We start from the raw sequence: 18,937 nt of genomic DNA, 5'->3' as shown, positions 1-18,937 counted from the left end.
ACAGGTGCATGGAACTAGGAGTAGCTTTTAAGGGGTCTTACCTTCCTGCCTCCAAGGCTGGGCTGGCTCACCAATTCCTTCTTTGTCTGCCCACCGCTGCAAAGAACAAGATCCGGGTGAAGATCAGCTATCTAATGATCGCCCTGACAGTGGCAGGATGCATTTTCATGGTGATTGAGAGAAAGAAGGCTGTCAGAAGAAATGAGTCGTTAACAAGCATGAATTTAGAAAAGAAAGCTCGTCTGAGAGAGGAAGCAGCAATGAAGGCCAAAGCAGAGTAGCAGAAGTATCCAGAGTGCCTGCAGTTTGAAAATCCGGGAGTAATGTTGCAACCACAAGCCTATATTGAAAAGGGTGTGGTACGAGGATGCATTTCACTAAAGTATTGTTTGCACAGACTTACCTATTTCTGCTCTAGAGGTACAAATAAATTTTCTTAAAGAACCAAAAAAAAAAAAAAAAAAGAACATCATATGTGAAGAGAGCAAAAAGTCATTAATAAGACAAGAAAGGAAAAGGTCAAAATGGATGTCAGAAGAGACTCTGAAACTTGCTCTCCAGCGTAGAGATGCTAAAGCAAATGGAAGAAATGAGGAGGTCCAAGAGCTGAACAGAAAATTTCAAAGATCAGCTCGAGAAGATAAAGCCAAAAACTATAATAAAACATGCAATGATTTGGACTTAGAAAACCAAAAAGGAAGAACACAGTCAGCATTTCTCAAGCTGGGGGAACTGAAGAAAAAATTCAAGCCTTAACTTTTGTTATTGAAAGATTCTCTGGGCAAATTATTGAATGATGCAGAATGCATCAAGAGAAGATGGAAGGAATGTGCAGAGTCACTGTACCAAAAGGAAATGGTTGATGTTCAACCATTTCAAGAGGTAGCATATGAAGAGCCAATGATACTCAGGGAGGAAAGGAACTGGCAAAGAACAAGGCACCAGGAATTGTTGGAATAAAAACTGAAGCAGCAGTCAAAAGATCAGACAACGTATTGCATTATGCAAATCTGCTGCCCAGGAACTTTTTAAGTGTTGAAGAGCAAAGATGTCAGCTTGAGGACTAAGGTACGCCTGACCCAAGCCATGGTATTTTCAATAACCTCATATGGATGCAAAAGCTGGACAGTGAATAAGGAAGATCGTAGAAGAATTGATGCCTTTGTATTGTGGTGTTGGAAGAGAATACTAAAAGTGCCATGGACTGCCAAAAGAACCAATAGATCTGTTTTGGAAAAAGTGCAGCCAGAGTGCTCCTTGGAGGCCAAGATGCTAAACTTCATCTCTCATACTTTGGACATATTGTCAGGAAGGAACAGTCGCTGAAGAAGGATATCGTGCTTGGTAAGATGCAGAGTCAGAGAAAAAGAGGAAGACCCCCAAGGAGATGGATTGGCCAGGTGGCAGCATTGATGGACTCAAGTGTGGCAGCGGTAGTGAGGTTGGCCCAGGATTGGACATTGTTTCGTTTTGCTGTGCATGGGGTCACTATGAGTCGGTTCCGACTCGATGGCACCTGAAAAAAAAATGCTGATCTGGTAACTTTGTGAGTTCTGTAGGTTTGGAGCTGAGCCTGCCTGAATCCAAGTACCAAAGTGGCATAGAAGGCCCCTGCTTCACACTGATATGGCTCCCAACCATGTGGCTTCCAACTCCTGGAGAGCAGGGCTGATATTGTGGGTGGATGAGTATGGGAGCTGGCCACAACTCTGGTCACCAGGGGAGCATGGGAAAAAAGAAGGGATCACACCTTTTCTATCACCTGTGTGAATCTGCTCTACCAGGCCATCTTCTGTCACCAAAACTGCTCACAAACTTCAAGATGTTCCACGTCTGATTGGGTGTTCACCAGTCAGTCTCCTCTGTCTGTTCTGCTCAGATTCTCCTCCCAGCAAGCACTCAATCCACTTCTCTAACTTTTCCTCTGAAGTTCATGGTTTCAGGATTTTCATCAGTCAGTTTCACTTAGTCTCTCATATCTTTGTTGTAAACTAAAAAGTTAGTGAAGTGTGTTTGCCTAATCTGCCATCTTGCCTTTTTTTTTTTTTTTTTAATGTGAAAAAGCGGTAGTAGAGAACAAAAATCAAACAATTTCTTTGTTGTTGTGACCACCCTTTGGGATTGAGTGTTGATTCTTAAGTGTTGGAAGACAGGTGCATGGAACTAGGAGTAGCTTTTAAGGGGTCTTACCTTCCTGCCTCCAAGGCTGGGCTGGCTCACCAATTCCTTCTTTGTCTGCCCACCCGCTAGGTGATGATCCCTATCTTCTTGAGTGAGCCGGTGCCCCCTGAGACACTGGCGGCCACACTGGCTGAGTTGGAGGTAACCCTGCAGCTGCTCGAGGACAAGTTCTTGCAGGACAAGCCCTTCCTCACTGGGCCCCACATCTCCCTGGCTGACCTGATGGCCATCACAGAGCTGATGCATGTGAGTGCTGTGGGCAGAGTGGAGATCCAAGATGATCACTGAAGGCTTGCTCTTGCTTCCCCTGCCTGCTGTAGGATTGTACTGTTGCATGGAGACCCCTTCTAGAACTCTGTATTCCCAAGGCCAGGCAGATGCTGGCTGCCCATGGCCTCTTCTACCACCCCTCTCCCTACAGCCTGTGGGCACTGGCTACCAGGTCTTCGAAGGCCGACCCAGGCTGGCTGCGTGGCGCCAACGTATAGAGGCAGCGGTGGGGGAGGATCTCTTTAATGAGGCCCATGAAGTCATCCTGAAGGTCAAGGACACACCACCTGCGGACCCCACCTCAAAGCAGAAGCTGATGCCTAGGGTACTGAGCATGATCCAGTGAGCTCAGCTCTTAGCCATTGGTGCAACACTTCCAGTGAGCACCTGGCTTCTTACCTGGGTGCTCCCCCACCCCCACCTCTCCCACTGCTGCTTAAAAAAAGAAGCCACAACACATAGCTAGAGCCCAGCTCCTTTCATTACTGCTCTGTAAGTTCTGGTAATAAACCTGAGTTTGTGACTGTCTCACTCCATTGTGTAATTTATTTGATGGTCTTCCTGCCTGGTCCCAGGTCTTGGTCTCTATTCAAAAGGCACATCCTTTCCTTAGGCACTGTGGGTTGACTTTCCCCTGAAGATAGCCTCGAGTGAACATGGCCTTTTAGTCATTTGGTAAAAGTGACCTATCAGCCACACTGGAGTTTGCCGGCATCCATAGGGTAAGCTGTAAGTGCGGTGGTCATCAGTTGGCTGAGCTGGCCTCCAGGACATGGCTCTTTGGCATGAAGGACTCTCCTCACTCAAGAGTTCAGCATGTGTGCTAAGGATTTGGTCTCTTGTCATGCAAGGCCTTGAATGCTCCTGGTTGGAAGCTGGAAGCAGTGATGGTATGCTTAGGTTGCATTTTTGAAATAATGTCTTGGCTGCTAGCCAAGGTTGGCTGGGAGGGCATCCAAAGAGGAAGGGAGGTTTGATATTGCAGACATTTGGACAAAGACCACTGAAGAAATGGAGACTAAGCCTTAAGTGAGAAGCATGCAGGAAGTGAGGGTTGCAAAGCTGGTTTCACCTTTCTCAGTAAACAATTTGGTCAAGTAGCTGCCTCTGAATCTTTGGTTTGGGAACAGGATCTTCTTACTCCAGAAAGCTGTCTTAGGGAGTGGGAGCACTATAGCATTTATGGGGATTTGGCCCTGGTGAAGGGCATTGCCATTGTTATTGTTAAGTGCCATAGAGTCGCTTCCGACTCATAGCGACCCTATATAGGGTTTCTGAGGAGCATCTGGTGAGTTTGAACCGCCGACCTTGCAGTCCAGTGCATTAACCCACAGTGCCACACCAGGACTCCAGTCCCAAGCACACCTGTTGGGCCCACGAGGCTTTAGTATGGTTCTTGGGAGTGATTAGCTGGGTGTAGGGAATATGATCCTAAGGATGGGGGTGAGGCAGTGCACTCCTGCCAAGCTGTGGGCGTTACCTCTGAGGATGCACAGACACCCTTCCCCGCCTCCATTGGCGGGCCTCCTCCTCCCTTTGTTTTCCCTGAGCAACCTGAAACCCTTCCTCTCTGGTTGGGAACTGACTGAGGCAGAAGGTAGGCAGCTCCTTGTTCTTCGAAGATCTGTTCTGGAGGTGCTTTTAGCGACCTCACAGCACTGTTCCCCACTGATATTGGGTAGGGCTACAGAAGACTAGAAAGTCATAGTATATAATATGTAATTGCTGTCGTTGTTAAGTGCCGTTGAGTCGACACCGACCCATAGCGACCCTGTATAGGGTTTCCGAGGAGCAGCTCCTGAGCTTGAACCACCAACCTTGCAGTTCAGTTCAAACGGCTTTACAGTCTGGCGCATCAACCCACAGCGCCACACCAGGTGTAATACTATAGTATGTAGTACTATAATATTATATACTATAATAAGTAATATTATAGTATAAAAGAGAAAAAGAATACCAACATACCATAGCAGCAGCATCTTGCTGTGCTCACAGTCTAAGGTGTATTTATACCTGGTTGTTGTTGTTAACTGCCGTCGAGTCGGTTCCGACTCATAGCGACCTGTATAGTGTTTCTGAGGAGCAGCTGGTGAGTTTGAACCCCCGACCTTGTGGTTCAAACTGACTGCAGTCCAGCGCATTATCCTGCAGTGCCACACCAGAACTCCTATACTTGGTTAAGGGGTATAACCCTAACACCCATGACCATGACCTCTGCCCTATGTGACCGAGGTGACACGGAAGTCTGGAGAAGAGTCAGGACTTGGTATTGAGATCATAGAGTCCAGGTCTCCCTGATCCCCCAGGTCTGGCCGCGACCCCCTAGCCCAGCCCCCGGAGTGGCAAGGCGGGTCGTGAGTGCTGCGATTGGCCCAAAGTACTGGGGACCGGCCAATGGGCTGGGGGGAACGTGCCCAGAGCAGGGCGGAGAACTGTGCGCGGGGGTGGGAGGGTGGGTGTGGTTCCGTGGAGTTGCAGTTCCTGCGCAGTTCGTGTCTCCGCTGTTTCGGCTAAACGGTGGTCACCCTCCGACGCCCGCCATGGGTCTGGAGCTCTTTCTGGACCTGCTGTCCCAACCCTGTCGCGCCGTTTACATCTTCGCCAAGAGGAACCGTATCCCCTTCGAGCTGCGCACAGTGGAGCTGCTCAAAGGTGGGCCCGCGTGTGCAAGCGGACCGCTTCCGCTCTTCAGTGGTTATTTTAAAAGGGCCAAGGAGCTCTGGTAGCATAGTGGTTACGAATCGGGCTGCTAACTTTAAGATCGGCAGTTCGAAACTCCCAGCTGTTCCGCGGGAGAAGGATGAGGCTATCTACTTCTGTAAAGATTTGCAGCCTCGGAAACCCTGTGCAGGGTCACTATGAGTCGTTTCCGACTCTTCGGTACTTATCAACCCTTGCCTGGAGTCCTGGTGTAGCGCTGTGGGTTAATCCGCTTGACTGAAAAATCGGTTTGAACCTAAAGGTCGGTGGTTCAATCTCACAGTGGCTTCTCGGAAAACCCTATACAGGGTCGCTATGGGTCGGAACCGGCTCGACGGCACGCCTTAGAATCATCAACCATTTGGCAGCATTTGCCCATGAACAAAGTAAAGAAGGTAGGGAGGTGTAGGAAAGAAGGAGAAATGGGAAATGGGAGAAAGTGGGCTAAACGATCACATTGTGAGGATGGAAGTCAGTGTGACATGAAACAAAATGGATCAGAATTGTTGAATAGAAAACTTATCTGCTCTGTAAACTTTCACTCAACTCACAATAAAAAGTTTAAAAAATAAGTGTATATATACAGGTTAAGAGGGAGCACAGCAGGTTGAAGGCAGCAAGTGGGTGGGAGGCCAGGAGGGAAGCAATGAGATTATGGTTGGGGTACCCTCAACACTCCGACATGGAGACAGCAGTGAATGAAGTTGACTCCTCATTTCCCTGTTGGCATATGAGCCCCATGTCTTTAGTGTCTCCACCTCTGGGCAAGAGAGGGTTGTTCCAAGCACACAAGGGCCCCCTTATCACCATCCTTCTGGGGGGTGAGGGAGGATGTCCTCCTCTTTGATCCTATCTGTCTAGGCCCTTTACATTTTTTCTTCTTGCCTGTCTTTCTTTTGCTGTTCTTTTCCTTGTTTCTGGCTTCATGTTGATCACAGAGGAGCCTATCAGTTGGAAGGGCTGCTGGCTCCCTGGAGGCTGAGGGCCCTGAGGCCTCTGGAAGCCCCTGGTTGGGGCAGTGGGGCCAGGCACTCTGAGTGACTGGCCTGGTTGGCCTGGAGACACAACGGGAGGAGGGAAGGGCTGTAATTGGTCAGGAAATCCAGAGAAAATCCAGCTTGTGGAGCCCTTTCACCGCTGATGTTCCAGTCCAGGCTACTTGCTCTGACCTTCCCAGCCCTTGGTGGGGCAGGGGCTGGGCAGAGCCTGTCCTTAGTGAGACCGCTGGGTGTTCTGACTTCACACACATTAACTGGGACATGTAGTGTATCCCTGACCTGCACTGGGGCTATGCAGAGGTGAGTCAGGCCAGGGACCCTCCCTTGGGTTGGCTAGGTCAGGGCCTCTGGGAGAAGCCTTGAGCGTTTGGCACAGGAAGGATGGCTGCTGGTTGCTAATGGAGAGGGGTGGACAGCAGGTGTGGTTGGAGTTGTGGGGTAGTGGGCTAGTCCCCCAGGCTGATCAGGAGGGCCTGGGATGGCTGATGGACTGGAGAGGACAAGCCTAGAGGCCAAGGAAGGTGTCTGACACACATGGAATGGCATAGGGTCCTGCCTCCTCCACCCAGCTAATCCTTTCCGCAGAGGTGCCTGGGATTGGACAGAACATCCACTACCTCCTTCCGCCCCCCCACCCCCCACCCCCGTACTTCCCCAACTGCAACCTCGGAGCTCCTGAAGCCTTTAACTATGTATGACACCACCCCTCACACACACACACACACACACACACACACACACACACACACACACACTCTTAAGAGAGCTTTCTGGGATGAAAAGGCCAGTCCTGCATTGCAATCCTGCCTGGCCTAGCTCCGAGTGCATGGGATTTAGAAGGGTAGGCCTCTGGTGCAATCACATTTTGATCCTGTACAGTTACCTTCTCTTCCTTGATAACCTACCTGGACAGGCCCCTCAGAAAGTGGGTGCTTGGGTGTTGGTTGGAGTTGGTCAGAGGCCACAGAGGTCTCAGGGCTCTCCTCCCACACACCTTACTGGGCTTCCTCACAGGCCAGCACCACAGCGATGCCTTCGCCCAGGTGAACCCCATGAGACAGGTGCCAGCCTTGAAGGACGGGGACTTTACCTTGGCTGAGAGGTAACCAGGGCTCTGGGCTGTTGCCTGGTTTGGTGGGCCAGTGGTCATCTGTCTCCTGTTGACAGCTTGGATTAAGGCTGGTATGCCCAACCACCTGTGCCATAGGTGGGGAGCGGGCAAAGGTGCCCAAGGTTGGCAGGACATTCCTGCTGTATATTCCTGGGGAAACTGAGGCCCAGAGAGGGGCAGGGACTTGAACACAATCACAGGGCCCAGCCTGCCTCCAGGCCTGGAAGGGGAGCCCTAAGTAACAGTAGTGGCAGGACCAGGAGTACTGGGGTGGTCAAGTGGTGATTGTGAAGCTGCCAACCAAAAGGTTGGAGGTTCAAGTCCATTCAGAGACCCCTCAGGAGAAAGGCCTTGACGTTAACTGGTTTGGGTTTTGGTTGTAAAACAGGTGCTTTAGATCTACTGCCGTTCCTGCCAGTCCTGTGGGGCAGTTGTGATTTTTGATCCTCTTGGAGAGTTGAGAAGGAGTGCTGGTTAGCACTGTGGGCTTGGCATTGGACTGCTTACCAAAAGGTCAGCAATTCAAATCTGCCAGCTGTTCTGCATGAGAAAGATTAGGCCTCATTGCTTGCCATATCCTCCAGTGTGGCCATCCTGCTGTATCTGAGTCGCAAGTACCAGACCCCAGACCACTGGTATCCCCAGGACCTGCAGACCCGTGCCCGTGTGGATGAGTACCTGGCGTGGCAGCACACAGCCCTGCGGTACAGCTGTACCCGTGCCCTGTGGCAGAAGGTGAGGCTAGGGAACAACTTGAAAACTATCTCTAGAAAACTATCCATCACACATGAGATCTTAGAACCACCAAACCTTAGAGTGCCAAGATTGCCACCTTGTTTATCCAGAGGGGAGGCACTGCCCCAAGGTGATTCTTGACTGTGGGTAATTAATCCTTTTGCACAATCCAGGCTGTCTAGGATTACTGTGTTTTGAGGGAGATAAAAAAAACTTCGTTTTTTAGATTAGAAGTATGCTCCACGGAGGGTGTGTGTGTGTGTGTGTGTGTGTGTGTGTGTGTGCGCGCGCGCGCGCGCGTGCAGAAGTAGGAGTAAGGAGTTAGGTTAGGACTATGGGTAGGTCTAGACTAGGCGTTTTGTGTTATGGTTATGGTTAGAACTAGGGTTAATGTTAGGAGTAGAGATTGGGCTAGAAATAGGAGAAAGGCTTGGTCTAGTTTTAGGGTTACAGCTAGGTTTATTTTAATTTATTTAAATTTTTCTTGAAATCTACTTGATTTCTTCTTTATTTAGAAGTTCTGTAACTATGTTATCCCCTCTTTTTACTTTGTTATTATTGTCTGTTGTTGCAGTTGGTAGCTCTGGTTTCCTATTTTCAGTCTTGTAGACGTGCTTTCCTTTGAATACTTCCATATCTGGGTTGAGTTCTGGGCAATATTTTCATGTATGTTAATCTCAGGTTGTTGTTTGCTCTAGTTGGTTCTCTGTTAAGGAACTCCCTTTAGTATTTTTTTGTAAGGTTGGTCTGGAGTTTACAAATTCTTTTAATCTATGTTTATTTGAAAATATACTGATTTTGCTGTCATATTTGATGGACACTTTTGCTGAGTATATAATTCTTGGTTGGCAGTTATTTTTTATTTCAGAGTTTTATATGTCATCCCATTGTCTTCTTGCCTGCATGGTTTCTGCTGAGAAATCAGAACTTAGTCTTATTAGTTCTCCCTTGTAGGTAACTTTTTGTTTATCCTGAGCTGCTCTCAGGAGTTTTTCCTTGCCTTTGGTTGTTTGTTTTTTCCAGGCTGAATTCCCTTTTTTTTTTTTCCTTAAATGTTTTATTGTGAATTATGTGATAGTTTACATGGGAGAACATTAGTTTTACATTCATTCTATTGTATATTGCCTCATTGCCATGGTTATAATCCCCTCCATGCAATCCTTCCCCATACCCCCAGGTCTTCAGCACACAGTCGCTCTCCCTCTCTGGATCTAAAGTCTCCAGCTGCTCCATCGCTCCACATCATCATCTTTGGCTCCATTTCAGACATCACTGCTTCTCTGGGTAGGGTCCTGCTCTCTGCTTTTCTCCCTTGATGGTCCTAGGGACTTCCGCTTCTAGACTGAAAAGTTAATCACTCCTCTCCTTGCTGTGAAACGTCTGCCTTTACATTTCCGACCCTCACAATCAGTCCTGATAACAGTTAATCACTATTGTATCACAAGAGACCCATCTGCATTTCATTGCATCAGCCCCGCCTAGTCAGATTGAATACTACTTACTGCAGATTCTACCTTCCTCCAGGCCCTCTGGATCTAGGTTCCCTCTTGAAAGCTTGTAAGCCAGTCACTTCTTGCCTTTGTAGTCCCCCACCCCCATTTTGGGTAGCCAATGTCCAAGTTGCCCATCCCTGTCTACTCTGTGTGTGGAGGGGGTGGGAATGATTCTTGCTGTAAGGACTTGTTCCCTCTTTTGAGCTACTGCTTCCATAGGTGTAGGTCAAGTTCATCAAATTGTATGAGAATACTTTTTTTTCTTTCTCTCTTCTTTTTACTTCTGGTTGAGCTCTGATCATCCAGTCACTGAAGCCAGGATAAGTGGGTATTATCTGCAAGTGTGGGTGTTCTTATGCATATGCCCTCTCTTCTTATCAGCTGGACGCTTCACTCTCCACTCTAGTCCTCTGTGGCTATGTCACTGACTCTGGGCCCAAGAGTCCCCAGGTCTTGCCACACTGCTGGCCAACCAGGTCTTCACCCGGGTTCATAGAAGTCTATTGAACGTTGTAGGGCTTAGCTCACCGCTTCATTGCTGTTTTTCCCTCACTTCCCCTTATCGGTGTCGAGCGTGGTCACCAATCACAGCGTGTATTCCCATTGAGTCTTAGTCTTGGAAGGGGGTTCAGGTTGAATTCACTTTTATTTTTCTTTCATCAAAACCACTATGTGGTGGCCACGGCTGGAACCTCGGTCCTCTGCAAGGAGACTTTACAAGGTGATCAGTGAACTCCTAGTTGGGAGACTTTGTGAACATAGTCTCTTTCCAGAGGTCAGGGGTGAGATAGTTGGTAGGTCTTGGAGATGGCATCAAACGTGGCCTTGGCGAAGTTGCTCATGGTGGCAGTGCAGCCCCTAGCTGAGGTGTAGCAATCATCCATATAAGCCATCAGCAGCAGCTTCTTGGACACAGGGGCTGAAATGATGCCAGTACCTCTGGACGTGGGTATGAGATGCACCAGGACAGAGTCGTAGTGGCCATGCCGCATGGACGATGGACAGCATGGCCAAGATGATGGCCCTGAGGATGACTGTGGCCACCTCCTTGGAATACTTGATGCCTAGGCCAACATGGCCATTGTAGTCCCCAATGGGGACAAATGCCTTGAACCTGGCCAGCTGGCCAGGGCACGTCTGTTTCTGCACAGGCATGATCTTCAAAATCTCGTCCTTGAGGGACATTCCCAGAAAGAAGTCAATGATTTCAGACTCCTTGATGGGCAAGGAGAAAAGGTAAATTTCCTCCAGGGACTTGATTTTCATGTCCTTGATGAGATAACCCAGCTTGGTGACAGGGAGCCACACTTTGTCCTTGGCTTTGCCTCCGTGAGCAGCTGACCACGGCCATGACGCACTGACAACTGCCGAAGCCACCGTGGGTTCTCGCCTCCAGGCCCTCCTGCTGCACCAGCGTCACCAGCCATTTGGTGTTTTCTCGGAGAAGAAGCTTGCCTTTGAAAATATAATTTTGATTATCTAATGTTTTGGTGGTTTTCTTTTGGAGTTCATTCGGCTTCTTGAATGTCTATTTTCTCATCATTTATGATGTTGGTGGTGGTGGAGTCGGTTCCGACTCATAGCAACACTATATAGGGTTTCCGAGGCTGTAAATCTGTCTGGGCGCAGAAAGCCTCATCCTTCTCCCGCGGAACAGCTGGTAGTTTCGAACTGCTGACCTTAAGGTTTACAGCCCTATTCGTAACCATTACGCTAGAAGAGCTCCTTATTCTTGATGTTAGGAAGTAGTTTTTTTTCCCCAACATTTGTTGGACAGTTTTCTCTGTAGTTTTTGTTTGTTTGTTTTTTTCTCTTCGTGTTCTGGAACTCCAATCACATATATTCTTCTTAATAGTGTCCCACATACATCTTTTGCTTTCTTTGAATTTTTAAAGTATTATTTTCTAATTGTTCCTCTAGCATATTCATATTGAGAGACTATCTTCAAAATCAGTCATTTGGCGTCCATGGAGTCAATTCTACTTCTGCCCTTTCAATATATTTTTGAAGTCTTAATATTAATCTTTGATACTGACTGCAGGAGGAAGTTCAAGGTGCATTGAAGGAATTGGCAAAGAACAAGGCATCAGGAATTGATGGAATAAAAATTGAAATCTTTCAAGAAAGTAAGGCAGCACAGGAGGCACTCACTCATCTCTGCCAAGAAATTTGGAAGATAACTATCTGGCTGACTGATTGGAAGAGATCCGTATTTGTGCCCATTTCAAAGAGAGGTGATCCAATGGAATGCGGAAATCATCGGACAATTTCTTTGATATCCCATGCGAGTAAAGTTTTGCTAAAGGTAATACAGAAACTGCTACAATCATACATTGATAGAGAACTTCCAGAGGTTCAAGCTGGATTCAGAAGACACCATGGAACGAGGGATATCATTGCTGATGTCCGATGGATCTTGGTTGAAAGCAGAGAATATCAGAAAGATGTTTACCTGTGCTTTATTGATTATGCAAAGGCTTTTAATTGTGTGGATAATGACAAGCTATGGACAACATTGTGAAGTATGAGTATTCCGGAACACTTAATTGTGCTCATGAGAATTCTGTACCTGGACCAAGAAGCAGTTGTTCAAACAGAACATGGGAACACTGAATGTTTTAAAATTAAGAAAGGTGTGTGACAAGGTTGTATTCTTTCATCATACTATTCAACCTGTGTGCTGAGCAAATAATCCAAGAAGCTGGGTTATATGAAGAAAAACATGGCATCAGGATTGGAGGAAGGCTCATTAACAACTTGTGATATGCAGATGATACAACCTTGCTTGCTGAAAGTGAAGAGGGCTTACAACATTTACTGATGAAGACCAAAGAGTACAGCCTTCGGTATGGATTACATCTCAATGTAAAGTAAACATAAATCCTCACCACTGGACCAATAAACAACATTCTTATCAATGGAGAAAAGATTGAAGTTGTCAAGGACTTCATTCTTCTTGGATCAACTATCAACACTCACGGAAGCAGCAGTCAAGAAATCAAATGACGAGTTGCATTAGTCAAATCTGCTGCACAAAACCTTTTTAAAGTATTGAAGAGCAAAGATGTCAGCTTGAGGACTAAGGTGCACCTGACCCAAGCCGTGGTATTTTCAATAACCTCATATGCTTGTGAATGCTGGACAGCTATTAAGGAAGACAGTAGAAGAATTGATGCTTTTAAATTATGATTGATGCTTTTGAGTTATGGTGTTGGAGGAGAATATTGAAAGTACCATGGGCTGCCAAAAGAACCAATAGATCTGTTTTGGAAGAAGTACAGCCAGAGTGTTCCTTGGAGGCCAAGATGGCCAAACTTCATCTTTCATACTTCGGATGTATAGTCAGGAAGGACTTTCACTGGGGAAGGATATCATGTTTGGGAAGGTGGAGGGTCAGAGAAAAAGAGGAAGACTTCCAATGAGATGGATTGGCCAAGTGGCAGCATTGATGGACTCAAGCGTGGCAACATTAGTGAGGTTGGCCCAGGATTGGGTAGTGTTTCGTTCTGCTGTGCATAAAGTCGCTATGGGTCAGTACCGACTTGATGGCACCCAACAACAGTATTAATCTCATGACTTCCTAATTGCTGTTTTTGTATGGTTTCCCATTTTTCATTTATTTTGTCAGTTTGTTTCCTGAATTCTTCTATAATTTTGTCTATGTTATCTTTCATTTCATCTGCAGTTTTCTCACTGTTGACAGTACCTAAATATAATTCTTTTACATTCCTTATCAAGTTGTCGTGATACCATTTCTGGTATTAAATTTTCTGAATCTGTACTTTGGTCACTTGTTTGAGGCACTCTGTTTTATTTGGTCATGTAAGTTGAAATGTTGAAATCTCGGTCTAATTTCTCCAAAACATTATTTATATTTAATTGATGATCGTATGTTGTTAAGTTCTCCAGCACTCACCACCTGTCTCCTGGTTGATGTGAGAGAGACTGGAAATGTGTCATTCAGTTCTCTGTTAGTTGCTTATGCAGTGTAGTTCATGCCTTTCCGAAGCAGGGATGGTGTGCCCAGTACCCAACCCTAGGTAGAGCAGATGCTACACAGGAAGGGGGTGTGACTGGTTGCTGGGTTGTTCAGGGTGGGAATTGGCCACCCCTCTGACTGCCAGGAGGGTATGGGAATAAGGAAGAACCACACTCCCTTGCCACCAACCTCTAGCGGTGGCCTGTACTGGCAGGCTGCTTTAGCTACAACCACTTGCAAGAGCTTAGGATGACCATGCCACTGCACGCCAGCCCCCAGTCCACCCGCTTTCCTTCTTTCTTGCTGTTCCTGTTCTGCTTCCTCTTCCAGCTGGCGCTAAATCCACCTCTTTGTCCTATCTTCTGAAGCTCAGAGCTCCAAGATCACCATCTGTATCTGTTTACTTAGCTTCCATGCCTTTGTTGCAAGGGTCTGCCTAGGGCTTTACTTACTTGGCTTTTCTGCCCTGGAAGTCTCCATAGAGTTTTCTAGCTAATTTTTCTGGCATAGTGGTTTAAGCATTCAGGGGGTTGAACCCACCAGCCACTCTAAGGAAGAAAGATGAGACAGTCTTTGTCCATAAGGATTTATAGCCTCAGAAACCCTAGAGGGTGGCAGTGAGTTGGAATAGACTCGAAGGCAGTGGATTTGGTTGTTTTGTTTATTGGAAGTAGATGACCAGGTCTTTTTTCTAAGACAATTCTAGGCAGACTTGAACCTCCAACCTTTTGACCATCTGTTCTCCCAGGATGCCTGCTATTCAAAGTGTGGTTCTCAGTGTAGTAGCAGCAGCAACAGCTGTAGCAGCAGCACAGGAACCTTGTTGGAAATGCAGACTCGGACCTAACCCAGACTCACTGATGGAGAAGCTCTACTTTAACCAGATTCCAGTGGGGGCGTTGTGTTCATGCTTGAAAAGCCTGTTGCAAAGTGGGCAGAGAATGATAGTTGCTTTCTCACTGAAGCCTTTGTTGTGAGAGAGCAGTAGAGAGCTATAGGAGGTTGTATGCAGGGAGAGGATGCAGGTAGATTGGGATTGCAAAAGTATTCCACTGGCCATGCTGCATGAGTACCCAGTGGGGAGGTGTAAGTTGTTGCCATATCTCTCTGTAGATAAGAGACCTGTGATGGAAGGGGTAGATGGAGGGTGTGAAAAGATGGCCAAAGGCTTGGTTTGATGGATCAGATGAGGTGTGAACCCCACTGGGCTCTGGGCAGATACCTGACCCCTCACTCTGTCTGCCCATCCACCAGGTGATGTTCCCTGTGTTTCTGGGTGAGCCAGTGCCCCCTGAGATGCTGGCAGCCACTCTGGCCAAGCTGGACAGGTGTCTGCAGTTGCTCCAGGACAAGTTTCTGCAGGACAAGGCCTTCCTTGCTGGGCCTCACATCTCCGTGGCTGACTTGGTAGCCATTACGGAGCTGATGCATGTGAGTGCTGTGGGTGGGTATCCACAGGGCAGTGGTGTGTCCTGGCTGGGAGTTGATGTCCCAATTTTCTCACTGTGGGACCCTGCACAAGTCACTATACCTCTCTGAGCCTCAGTGTTCTTAATTGTAAAATAGAACTTCCCCACCCACCTCAGAAGGACATAGAAGAGCTCCCCCAATGTCCTCTAAGAGGGGACCATCGGCCCCTCACACATAGTAGATGTGGAAAAAGTTCATTGGGGGAACCCATGAAGCTGGCCTGTTGTCTGTGTGGCTGCATCCAATCCCTCTGCTCTGTTCCCTCTCCTCCCAGCCTGTCAGTGCTGGCTGCCGCATCTTTGAAGGCAGACCCAAGCTGGATGCCTGGCGCCTGCGTGTGGAGGCTGAGGTGGGGGAGGAGCTCTTCCAGGAGGCCCACGCTCTCATTCTGAAGGCCAAGGACCTTCCTCCTGCGGATCCTTCCATAAAGCAGAAGCTGAGACCCCTGGTACAAGTGCTGTTGCAGTGAGTGATGACTGGGTCTGCAAGGCCACCTGTAGAGGGTCCATGTGGTCACAATAAAAAGATGGGGCTGCCTGGCTCTTCTTGGCTGGGAGTAAGACACGCCTGCCTGTTTTTTTGTCCACACTTTTCTCCAAGTTTGTTTTTTCTTTTCTCCCCACTCCCATCACCACCCCTCCACATCAGCTTCCATGTGACCTCATTGTGGTTAGCTGCTCTTGAGTTTTGCCTGCATTTCATGGGAACCCCATGCACAATGGATAAGACCCTGTGACCCATAGAATTTTTATTGACTGATTTCCCAAAGTAGATTGCTGGGACTTTTTCTCTAGTCTGTCTTAGACTGGAAGTTCTATTCAACATACAAGCCTCCACTAACCCAGTTCCCCGTGTTTTTGAGTGATCCTTGGTCTCAGAGGTCTCTTTCCTCCCACAGGTGGGATAAAAGACTGGGTTTAGAAGCTCCCTGTGGGGAGGGACATCCCAGGCTACTTATTTTCTGTCCTGTGCCTACTTGTAACCATACCTACTATCTTCTCCAGGCCCTCCTCTAGGCCCCAGACTTTCAGTCTGTTCCCGCCCTCTCTCCTCAGGACTATCACTAGCTTCCAGTCTTGTTTTCCAAGCCCCCTGATATCTGAGTCACCTAATAAAGTGCTAATGGGAAAGTATCATGAACACAGACAGCGTCTTTGCCCACCTACTTCCTTGGAGGATCCTTGTATAGGCACAATTATACAGAGTACAATGTGGTGGTTGATTTTAGGTGCTGAGTCATTCTGACTCCTAGTAACCCTGTATATATCAGAATCAAATACTGTCCAGTCCTGTACCATCCTCATAATCATTGCTATGTTTGAGCCCGTTGTTGCTGCCACTGTATCAATCCATCCTGCTGAGGACCTTCTTTTTCGCTGATCCTCTACTTTACCACCACTACTTGTCTGTCAGTTTGTTGTACTATGGTATCTTGCATATTGCTATGATCACTGGTCATATCACTGATATTTTGAATACCAGCAGGGTCACCCATGGTGGACAGGTTTCAGCTGAGCTTCCAGATTAAGACGGACTAGGAAGAAGGAGAGATCCATATTTTTGCCCATTCCAAAGAAAGGTGACCCAATGGAATGTGGAAATCACCAGACAATATCATTAATATCATGTGCAAGTAAAATTTTGCTAAAGATAATTTAAAACTGGCTGTAACAGTACATTGACAGAAACTGCCAGAAGTTCAAGCTAGTTTCAGATGAGGACGTGGAATAAGTTGATACCATTGTTGATGTCAGATGGATCTTGGCTAAAAGCAGAGTGTACCAGACAGATGTTTACCTGTGCTTTATTAACTACGCAAAGGCCTTTGATTGTGTGGATTATGACAAGTTATGGACAACATTTTGGAGAATGGGTATTCTGTAATACTTAATTGTGCTAATGAGGGGACACTGAATGGTTTAAAATTAGGAAAGGTGTGCATCAGGGTTATATTTTTTCATCATATTTATTCAATCTATTTGCTGAATAAATAATCTGAGAAGATGGATTATATGAATAAAAATGTGGCATAAAGATGGCAGGAAGACTCATTAACAACCTGAGATATGCAGAACCTTGCTTGCTGAAAGCGAAGAGGTCTTAAAATACTCATTGATGAAGATCAAAGACCACAGCCTTAGGTATGGGTTGCACCTTACTGCAAAGAAAACAAAAATCTTAATCAATAGAGCAGTAAATATCATCATGATAAATGGAGAAAATATTGAAGTTGTTGAAGACTTCATTTTGCTTGAGTCCGCCATCAACACTCAAGGAAGCAGCAGTCAAGAAGTCAAATAACATATTGCATTGGGCAAATCTGCTGCACAAGACCTCTCAAGAGTAAAGATGTCAATTTGAGGACTCAGGTGCCCCTGACCTAAGCTGTGGTATTTTCAGTAGCCTCATATGCATGTAAAAGCTGGACACTGAATAAGGAAAACCATAGAAGAGTTGATGCACTTGGGTTACGGTGTTCGAGAAGAGAATTCAAGGTACCATGGACTGCCAGAAGAACAAACAAATCTGTGTTGGAAGAAGTACAGTCAGATGTTCCGTAGAAGCCAGGATGGCCAGACTTTTTCTCTCATACTTTGCAGTCCCTGGAGAAGGACATCATACTTGGTAAAGTGAAGGGTTGGCTAGAAAGGGGAAGACCCCCAATGAGATGGATCGGCACAGTGGCAGCAACAATGGGTTCAAGAATAACAAAGATTCCGAGGATAGTGTAGGACCAGGTCGTGTTTCATTCTGTTATGCGTAAGGTCCCTCCTGAAAACATGCCCCAAATGAGAGATGACGTCTCACTATCCTGGCTTCTAAGGGGTATTCTAGCTGTACTTCCTCCAAGACAGATTTGTTATTCTGGCAGTCCATGGTACTTTCAATAGTCGTTGCCAACACGGTAACTCAAATGCATCAAATCTTGTCAAGTCTTCCTTATTCATTGTCCAACTTTCGCATGAAAAAGTATTCTAAACCCTTGTGGTGATGGGAAAGGACTATACAAGTATGTAGGTGTGTGTTGGGTGAATAGGAACCGGACATTATTAGTACCCCGACATTATTAGTGCCCCAAAGCCAGAAAGATGAGGCGTTCTGCTCCCGTAAAGATTAACAGCCTCGGAAATCCTGTGCAGGGTCACTGAGTCGGAACCAACTCCAGGGCACATAACAACAACAACAAAGCCAGAAGCTAGGGACTACATTAGCCTGCTAGATCCGCGATGGGGGTGTGTGTGGGGTGTGTGGAAATGGGGGTGGGGTTGAGACCGCGGGGCGGAGTTACGGGACTTCCTGAAATCAGCGCCAGAGCACGTGATGGCCAATGGGGGTGTGTCGCTCAGCCAATGAGGAGCCCGGTTTCCTTTGCGCCCCACCACGCCTTCTGTTCGCGACCCTCTGGAACTCAGAGCGGTTCTGCAGATTCCTTCTCAGCCGGGCTTGGCGACATGCCGTTCGTGGAGCTGGACACGAACCTGCCCGCTGACCGTGTGCCCGCGGGATTGGAGAAACGGCTCTGCGCCGCTACCGCCGCCATCCTGGGCAAACCTGTGGAGGTGAGCGGCGGTGGGCAGGGGCATTGATGTCTCTCTCCCTCACTGTATCCTCGCCTGCCGGCCCTGGGACCCCATCCCCCACCCTCTTCCCGCCCTGGGTCACCCTTCTTGGCTGTGACCCCGACGTGTCCTCCGTGGACGCTGGCCCGTCCCCCAGCTTAGGGCCCCTTGCACGCCCCGACTAAAGGGGATACGGACTTTTGTGACCCTCAATTGCAGCGCGTGAACGTGACCGTGAGGCCGGGCCTGGCCATGGCCGTGAACGGCTCTACGGAGCCCTGTGCGCAGCTGTTGGTGTCCTCCATTGGTGTGGTGGGCACAGCCGAGGAGAATCGCAGTCACAGCGCCCGCTTCTTCGATGCCCTCACCAAAGAGTTGGCCCTAGACCAGGACCGGTGCGTAGTGGTGGTGGTGGTGGTGGTGGTGGTGGTGGTGGTGGT

At 47.6% G+C, this 18,937-nt stretch overlaps 3 protein-coding genes across 3 annotated transcripts in view; all 3 read left to right on the top strand.

Moving 5' to 3' along the window:
• LOC102819475 (glutathione S-transferase theta-1-like) overlaps positions 1-2,797 on the top strand; it is a 14,187-nt gene extending 11,390 nt beyond the window's left edge. The window contains exons 4-5 of the mRNA XM_006874932.1: positions 2,251-2,427; positions 2,603-2,797. Of these exons, the coding sequence (XP_006874994.1) occupies positions 2,251-2,427; positions 2,603-2,797 (372 nt within the window). The remainder of the gene's footprint in view (positions 1-2,250; positions 2,428-2,602) is intronic.
• Positions 2,798-4,991: 2,194 nt separating this feature from the next.
• On the top strand, positions 4,992-15,406 carry LOC102819098 (glutathione S-transferase theta-1-like). Its single transcript, XM_006874931.1, has 5 exons — positions 4,992-5,103; positions 7,164-7,251; positions 7,845-7,995; positions 14,722-14,898; positions 15,212-15,406. Exons 1-5 carry the CDS (start codon positions 4,992-4,994, stop codon positions 15,404-15,406), a joined length of 723 nt encoding a protein of 240 aa, XP_006874993.1.
• A 2,983-nt stretch (positions 15,407-18,389) lies between these two features.
• Positions 18,390-18,937, top strand: part of LOC102818730 (D-dopachrome decarboxylase-like) — a 3,012-nt gene continuing 2,464 nt past the window's right edge. The window contains exons 1-2 of the mRNA XM_006874930.1: positions 18,390-18,497; positions 18,717-18,892. Of these exons, the coding sequence (XP_006874992.1) occupies positions 18,390-18,497; positions 18,717-18,892 (284 nt within the window). The remainder of the gene's footprint in view (positions 18,498-18,716; positions 18,893-18,937) is intronic.

This window comes from Chrysochloris asiatica, unplaced genomic scaffold, assembly GCF_000296735.1.
Source record: "Chrysochloris asiatica unplaced genomic scaffold, ChrAsi1.0 scaffold00306, whole genome shotgun sequence".
Taxonomy (NCBI): Eukaryota; Metazoa; Chordata; class Mammalia; order Afrosoricida; family Chrysochloridae; genus Chrysochloris; species Chrysochloris asiatica.
The sequence above is the reverse complement of the archived record's forward strand: the minus strand, read 5'-3'. Positions and strand labels throughout refer to the sequence as shown.